Raw genomic sequence first — 9,494 nt, forward strand, 5'->3', positions numbered from 1 at the left:
GCTAGCGCAGATAGCCCTCGTGTAGCTTTGCGCGAAATTCCAAAAAAACAAACAAACAATAACTCACAGTCTGTACTACTAGCACGAGTTAAGTTGCTGTTTAACTATGAACTCGTGTTAATTTTTATATAGGAAATATGTATCTGTTTAAAAGTGTTTTCTAGTATTTAATTTACATTTCTAAATATATCAAAACTGATAGTTATAAACCATAAATTATAAAAACCTGGTTGGAAAAGTAACATTTGGAATTCTATATTCACGTTAGGCCTAATTATATTGATACAAATCATACCATACTTCAGATATTTTTTCTACATTCCTTTTCATTAATCCATCATGGACTTCAAATTAGACGCTTGTGCAAATAAATTTGCAATCTGTTATGATTTTTATCACTTATATTAAGCCTTTTGGTTTCATTCTTTTGCAAGCTTTTGGTATTTAAAACCGTAATATAAGGATGATGTTTATAAATTCAGTATATATCTCTCACAATCAGAGGCACCTTGGTGGCAGGAATAAGACGTAAAAAATCCGGGATTTATCTGATACTAGTGAATCTTATATAGGATGTAGCATGCGACAAGATATGACGATTATTATTTACAGTTTCCAAATCAGACAAAAACTGACCGACTTATGACTGGTCATATCATCAGTAGAAACCCTTCAGCTAATGGCAGTATTTCTTGTTGTATAACAGACGATTTCGCTACATCAGTCTTCTTCTTCGCCCGTCTTTGCATCTGTTTTTTTTTTCAAACCAGAACCCGATAGATCGTCAACAGATAGTTCCAAGTCCCGCTGACCATGACTGGAACTTTATTACTTTTCAGCATGTCATTATCAATCATCATTATTTTCTCGCTTTCTTACATGTGCAAGATTCTCATGCGGCTTCTGTGGATGCAATAACGATGGACTTTTTGAGAGCCCTTATTGAGGCAAATTAATCGATCAAGCTCAAAGATGCTGTGACGGCACTCAAAAATTGGTTTGGTGCTTTTCACGACAATAATGATAGTAGTAGTGACCTTCCGCCAGATCAGAAGTCAGACAATGAAGAAAGGTCGCATAATTTGATTTGAGGATCAAATAAAGGTATAATCAGTTCGAATGAGTGTCCACTGCTGGCAAGGTGATGAGGCCACTTCGAAATTTTGAGTTTGTTTGAGTGCTCATAACTCCTAACTGAAATACGTTACCATCATATGTACTGCATATTTAGATATAGACGAATCTGAGCCTTCCAACGGTATGCATCACCAGCAAGATGTTTTTGTTTTGGTTTGAAGTTAAGCGCAAAGCTACACCATAGGCTATCTGTGCTTTGCCAACTACGGGTATCGAAACCCGGTTTCTAGCGTTGTAAGTCCGCAGACATACCGCTGTGCCACTGGGGAGCACTGTTCGAGTGTTCAGCACTAAAAGTTATCGAAGATCTTATATTTTGCTGATGAAATGATATTGCTTCAAGCATGTTTATAAATTCAAAAGCAGTACATTAGTTACAATACTAAATAAGTTTTAATCACCGAATAGTTCACATATTTATGAACTCATATGACCTGAAAAAAGGACTCGAACACAAAATTTCGTTTCATTACCAAATGAAGTAATTTAAAAAGATGATCAGAAGTAATCTCTTAAGTCCAGAAGGACCAGTCACTGAAGTTAATTTTAAAATTTCAATATCTCGTACTGTCTTATCTCAGAATTTTCTCACGTGGTGGACAGAGCACAAATAGTCCATTGTGTACCTTTGTGCTTAATTACAAACAAACAGAATTTTCTATTTTCGTTTTTTATATCCATTATGTAATCATGTATTTGTAATGAATGGGTTTGTAACGCATTACAGGAAAAAATCCTCAATTTTTATATGTTCTATGTGTAAAATATCAAAGTTGTCCACTTGTAATTATTTTAACGTTGTTTTTATATTACTTTTATCTTAACAGCTGTATGCTAACATATAACAATGTCACTTTTCTCACAATCTCTTTTTTCTTTTCAATTCCGACATGTTCGTGGTGAAACCGTGCGAGCTATTAACCATACTGTTATAAACCCTGCAAGTCTTAACAAAATATTACTTTTCCATCAAGCCAGCGTTTTGGTTTTAGTAATGATGTATCGATCAACTGAGAGTTTGGGACGATGAAAATCAGAAAAACACTGATAGGACACGGTAGGAAAAATCACTAAAAAATATACTGTATGGAAGTGAACAGCACCAAAAGAAAGAACTCTGTTGGGAAATTTTTCGTAGCTCTTCTTGTAAAAGTACAAATACAGAAGGACATAATGCAAATATAGAAAAACCATTCACAGTAGACAGTATATACGTAAACAGTACCAAAAGAAAGAACGCTGTTAGAAAATGTTCCAATGCTGTTCATTTAAAAGTACAAATACTAAAAGGCATAATATAAATATAGGAAAATCATATGCACGTGTTAGCATAACTGTAAATAGTACCAAAAGAAAGGAAAGCAAAATACTTACAGCTGCTTATAGAGATAGGTTTATTCGGACTATTATTCTAATCTTTATTATGTGTGTTGATATTTTCACGACGTTTTGGAATTTGTTTTAGTGTTAATGGTTAGTATGCCTGTATTCGGGATCATAGGTTCGGGGGTTCAAATCCTGGTTATTCCATAAAAAGTTGCCTGGTTGTGACGTATGCAAAACAACAACAAAAGTCTGATATAATACCTGACGACAGCCGGATAATTCACTGGTCGAAACTTTGTGAAAATAACAATACACATAATAAAGACTAATAGTCCGAATAATTATACCATTTGAAAGTATCCACAACCAAGATCTATACTAGCAGTTACAGATGATATTCTTACTGAGTCCTCTGTTTTCATACTGCTTACATTAATACACTATAGCAGCCCTAAATGATTTTCCTACCGTTTGGTACTATTCATTTAAACCATTAGTAACACTAACTCCTCGTCTCAATCATTCTCTAAAACGATACTTTAAAACTTTGAATATTTGACTTATCACAAAATTAGAAAACCCTATGACTGTCTGGTACAGAAATAAGTGGAAATAAAGAACATGTAAAAATTAACATGATTGAAGTAAAAGGGACAACAACAGGAAGAAAAACTGAAATTGTTTTAAAACAAGTTGCACGTGAAGTCCTCATATTCCAGTAAATAATCATACAATGAGCGCAAGAAGAAAAGCCTTGAAAGAAAATCAAATCAAATTCAAAATGCAAAGTTTTGTTTTAACAACATTACAGAAGTTAAGTTCATGTATAATTTCATGCGTGAACAAAAACTAATTCTGTGTTTATGGTTGAAACAAAATCAATTCAAATCCAAAATGTAAAGTTTCGTTTAAACGACATTACAGAAGTTAAGTTCATATGCAATTTCATTGAAAAAAAAAATGAAGACTCATTTTGTGTAATGGTATATTAGTCTATTTTCTGCAACACAGTTCATTACAAAATTGTATATTTAGATTTTAATATCACTTGGAAATGTTTGGCTTTCATTTTAAATTAAAATAATTTTGTTTTAGTGATATATTAACATCATACCATGAAAGTCAAACAAAAGTAGCATCTCTATCCATGTGTAATATATCCTTTTTTGTTCCACATTTTTATTTGAAAACAAATCCATGCATTAAATTAAAACCGAAAAGTACAACTAGTTTTAACTGTTTTGAAAAACTGCTTCTGGCTGATATAAACTCTTTAATTTAGGTTTAATCAAGTTTCACTTTAAAATATTATACTCGAATTGCATAACTTTTTATCGATCATCTAGCCACAAACTAAAAATAGAAATAGCTTACCATATACATTCATATCCTTGTCTGCTTTTACAGTTCTATATGAGGGCGCTTCTGTCGACACCTCACAGCCGTATGATCCTTCACTGTTAACATCGGTTTTCTCCAAGTAGACATGCGTTTGGTTGGACTTGCTTAGCTAGTTTGAAATGTAAAAATATTCAATTTATAACAATTGTTATTGTGTAAGTGCATTTTGCTGGCGAAGCGTAAGTATAATCAAATATATTTGTCAAAAGACAATAGCACTAGATTTAGTGTACTTTTAAACACCATACACATGTCATGTGGAGTACATAATGTGGTTAGTGTACTATTATACAGTCATCTCCTCGACAAACATGTCATGTGGAAGTACATACGGTGGTTAGAATACTATTGAAAGAATGTATTGTTTAAAATTATAATACTATTGTCTTATAAATAAATATAAATTACTAGCTGGAGTACCCGTCTGTTGAACGGGTGAAATAAAAACTCTATTATAACAAAGGATAGGAAATTGTGCTTCTATTTCTTTTTGTTCTTAATATAATAAACATTAAAAGTGCAATAAAATACATATAAGTACCAATACCGAAAAGAAATACATAATTTTTTCAAGATTTCTATCAATATGAAATTAAATGGAGGGATCCAAACCCACCCCCATGACCTTCCTCGTGTCATTCTGTATCATTGACGTTTATTTATATAGACTGTAATCACGCTTCGTCAGTAAAAAGTATTAACACGATAACAGTTGTTATAGTACTTTATTTATTGAAGGTTTAACATTTCAAAGAAATTACATATAAATAATTAATAAGAATGTATATAACTTATATTTGGAATAACGATATCTACAAAATATTATTCTTTTGAATTGTGGAGACATGAACTTTCTTGACTTGGTAATGAAACGTAATACCTTTTCGATTCAAATCGTTATAAGTAGTCATATCTGAGAAAACAACAACTATTAAGTGTCCTTTGTCAAAGTTTATTTTATAGTTATGCTAAAAGGAAATTAGGTTTTATATTTTATATTGTGAAACATTCGTGAATAATTTACCCATTTATTTACAAGAAATATTACAGACTTGGAACGTACCCACTAAAGAACAATACTTTGATTTTCAGATTCCTACTTAATACATTAAATCTATCTCTATTTTTTCTTAATCCGACGGTGAAATATAACCAAGGTAATACTCTTTATCACGAAACCTTTGTTAAAGCTTGTATTGATAGAGTAAACTATATATTTTGTGCATATCAACATGGATTAATAAATGCTATAGATTCATTTGAGGAACTTCAATTGTTTGTACAAACTATTAATCTCAAGGTTACAAACTTTTACACCCAGACATTGTATAAGTTTCCTGACTAACCTTTCTGATTTTTCTGTTCCTCGAGATATTAAAGAAATAAAATTTTATAAGAGTCGAGAAATCGTAAGTTTCAAACTTCACTGTGAAACCAAATAATACTTGACCAGACAAATACCGACATCTGTTGGTGAGAAGCGTTTGGTCCAGTGTTTGGAGGAATATTTGTAGTAGATTTATAGGATATGATTAGTGCGATGTTATCTTTTTATTGCTCACTAAGCGTATACTGTTAATAACAACTTAGTGCATGTGAATCAACACCATAACTAATTATTTAGCTAATGTAATGTGCATAATGAAACAATAGAGCATCTTTTTTGAAGTGAGTGAAAATTTTAGAATTATATGATTTAATCTTCCTTCCTTGCTACTCAGCACATTGTCGACCGTCAATTATCTCCTGAGGAACAAAAGTCCTTAATAATAATTAATTATACAAGTATTTGGACTAATTATGTAAAGAAAGTTCCTTTACTGTTGATCTTTGTACCTAAAATATTATCTCAAGTGTGAGAAATATTTGCTCGACTGAGGGTGAATAACTTCATTTATGGAACTCATTTAAGGCAAAAAAAAGATTCGTTTATAACAGAATTAAATCAAAGAATGATGAAGACTTTTATCAAGCGTGTGATGTGAATGATAAACTAATTCGAAGAACTATAACAAGTTATGAAATTTCATTCCCTTGTATTCTTTACAAGTTAATTCGTTTGTTTTCTTTTGTATATGTTGTGTTATAATTATTTCATTTCATCATGATTTTCTGCTTTGGGTCTGACACATGTCTTCCAATTAATCTATGTAATTTGATTCTTTATGCCATTTCCTTTTAGCCTCCCAGTGGCACAGCGGTATGTCTGCGGACTTACAACGCTAGAAACCGGGTTTCGATACCCGTGGTGGACAGAGCATAGATAGCCTTTGTGTAGCTTTGTGCATAATTAAAAACAAACAAACCATTTCCTTTTAAAAGTGGACTAATACAAAGAGGAAACATAATCTGGTATCAAGCGAAACGTGTTGTTGGCAATTGACATTGCGTACATAGTGTGGTTGAAATACTTTTAAACATTAATCTCCAAAGGAACAAAGAATGTAGAGTTTAAATAAAAGGTATTGTTACGTTATAACAAATATAATTGCGTATGAGTAATTTATGTTTTTATAGACATATTCAAATTGTTTAAGGATATATTTATTTACGACAATTAGTTTTAAGCTAACAATAATAACAACGAATATAACAAATATTCAGAGAGACGAACGATAACTGTGATAGAAAGATGCAAATTAGCGTGTGTTTTTTTTAAGAAACGGGTAAATAGCATTATAGGTCAAAACCACTTTTGTATGATAACATTATAATCAATCACCAGTACTACATTTTGAATTGTTAAAAATGTCTCGGAGATCTACACAGATATAGCAGTGATTCTGGAAGCATCTTATCACACACGATTATTCGAACTGTTTGTTTGTTTGTTTGAATTTATGCACAAAGCTACACAATGGACTATCTGTGCTCTGCCAACCACGGGTATCAAAACCCGGTTTCTATCGTTGTAAGTCCTCAGACATACCGCTATGCTACTGGGGGGCTATTCGAACTGTTGCTGTCTGATTGGTGACGAACTTATTCAGTGTTTACTGATAATCCGAATATGATTCCACATTTACTCAGCATGATCTCAGGAATGAGCTAATGTAAATGAAATATTTTGATGATCAGTAAAAAAGAGCCTAAAAACCAGTCAGTAGTGAAAAGCTATTATCTGACATGATTTGAACAATTTTGGTACAAAGAAAGATTAACAAGTAACCACACATGTTAACTCGAAATGCTTGTTATATTGTATCAGATTAAATGAATGTGAATGGAATGGTAAAATACCCTAGTTATATTGTATCAGATTCTAGTGCAGGTTGGGCTGAATATATTTACACTTTCTCTTTTTAATCTGAATAAAAGCATGTGCACTGTTTTCATCCGCAGCTTAGAAAATTGTGTGAAAAAATAAATCCATATTTGTACTCAGTAGAATATAAAAAGTTTTACAATTGTAGGTTTGTTTGTCGTTAAGTACAAACATACACATTGGGCTATCTTTGTTCTGCCTAACGCGAGTATCGAAATCCAATTTTTAGCCTTAACAATGAGCCACCGGAGGGGGGCTATACCTGTAATAGCTCTAAGAATTTCATCAGGTATAACATAAATATAAAACGTAGCCTCTGTATTAAATTGCGAAAGTAAACAAAATATAAGATTGAAACTGTCATCAGTAATCATAACGTAATTATGTAATAAAACAAAATGGGGATCATAAATCCTTGCAAAAGAGTGATTTTCGTTCTTGTATGTTTAGACTTATGTACATATATTACACCATTTGAAACTATGTAAACAACAGCGGGAGTCTTCTCTCTCAACTTTGATGTTGCGGTACCAGTTTACTACAGTTATCTCCAACAGAACTATGGAGTTGTAACATCAAACTGATGATTAGAAACTGAGTAATATATTTGTGTGTGTATACGATTCTGGGCGTGTTCTAAGTGTAAGTCTTCCTATTTGTTCATGAATTGTAAGTTTTGAGATTACGTGAGCATGAAAAATATTAAAACATAATATTTGGCGTAATTCCGTACTCAATGCTAAAATGCAGGGTTAAATTCCTCGAACACCATTGTGTAACTCTACGTAAAAAGTGTCCTGCCAGTGGTCAACGATAAGTCTCCGGGCTTACATGGTTAAAATACGTGTTTCGATTCCCGAAGTTGGATAGAACATTGTGTAGCTTTGTGCTAAAAAATACAAAACATAATTTATATATCATATGTTCCACTAATTACACATAATTAAGGAAGGCATTAGTTATCAGTATCACAATGATATCATAATGTAAACTTTCAAAATGACTTTGGTTTCAAAATGAGAATATCATTGAAAATATGTTCTTTTGGTTCCTTCATCCGGTAATGTGTACATAAATATTTAACTTTAAAAGTATAATAATACTATGCTTTTACTTCTGTAATGGGCTGAGTGTCGCTTAGAAACTAGCGTGTCAGGCTCTCGACCAGTTGGTCCAAGGTTTGAGCCGCTAGATAACGCTGAACACGCTTCGCACTTTCAACTGTGAAAGTGTAACAACTGTGATAGTTAGTCTCATCATATAGCTAACTGGTGATACTGATTAGCTGCCTTCCCACTGGTCAGCAGCACTAAATCAGGGATAGCTATGTCTGAACCTTGAGGTCCTTGTGTTTGATATTTTACCCACGTGTCGAATAAAGTGTTTCTCAGGTTGAAAAATACCATATACTTCTGCAAAATAAAACATGTGATCCCTCCAGACGGCCTTCGACCCACTTTCGGAGAAATAACTATTAACTTTCGAAAATGTGGTTAATATATAGAGGTTGCCCAAATGTCCTTGATTAGCATGATTTATCACCAAATCAACTCATCTTGGTATAGGTTGACTACAGATGTAACTGAATTTTACAAAAGCTTTAAATGCCAGAATGTGCCTTGTATAAAATAAGGCTAGAATATTTCCTTTGTCTTTTCAGCAGTACAAGTTTCGTGTTTATAAAATTACTTGCCATTATCTGGTGCGCTTAAGAAAAGTGTTCAGGGACCTCATTATACAGAGTAACTCCACAATAGAGACAGAATGGGCCATAGTTACTCCACAATAGAGAAAGAATGGGCATAGTTACTCCACAATAGACACAGTGGGTTATAGTAACTCCACAATAGAGACAGAATGCCCCATAGTTACTCCACAATAGACAGAGTGGGCTATAGTAACTCCACAATAGAGACAGAATGCCCCATAGTTACTCCACAATAGACAGAGTGGGTTATAGTAACTCCACAATAGAGACAGAATGCCCCATAGTTTCTCCACAATAGACAGAGTGGGTTATAGTAACTCCACAATAGAGACAGAATGCCCCATAGTTACTCCACAATAGACAGAATGGGCCATAGTAACTCCACAATACAGAGAGAGTGGATTATAATAACTCCACGATACAGACAGAGTGGGCCATAGTAACTCCACAGTACAGGCAGAGTGGGCCATGGGAATTTCACAATACAGACAAAGTGGACAATAATGTTGCGTATTAGAATTTCGAATAGTCCAAAGCCGAGTTAACTGATAATAACAATTATTACAAATAGTTATTACAAACAAAGATTCATAAACAGAAGTTTCACAAACTTACAAACAAAATAAAGTTTTATTTCTAGTCTGGAACTTCCTTGAT

At 32.9% G+C, this 9,494-nt stretch overlaps 1 protein-coding gene across 3 annotated transcripts in view; it reads right to left on the minus strand.

Moving 5' to 3' along the window:
• The window catches only part of LOC106457325, a 105,080-nt gene that overhangs the window by 23,276 nt on the left and 72,310 nt on the right, over window positions 1–9,494 (minus strand). For all 3 annotated transcript variants that reach the window (XM_022383198.1, XM_022383197.1, XM_022383196.1), the window contains exon 3: window positions 3,838–3,973. In XM_022383198.1, coding sequence (XP_022238906.1) covers window positions 3,838–3,973 — 136 coding nt within the window. The remainder of the gene's footprint in view (window positions 1–3,837; window positions 3,974–9,494) is intronic.

The sequence above is a fragment of the Limulus polyphemus genome, unplaced genomic scaffold, assembly GCF_000517525.1.
Source record: "Limulus polyphemus unplaced genomic scaffold, Limulus_polyphemus-2.1.2 Scaffold317, whole genome shotgun sequence".
NCBI lineage: Eukaryota > Metazoa > Arthropoda > Merostomata > Xiphosura > Limulidae > Limulus > Limulus polyphemus.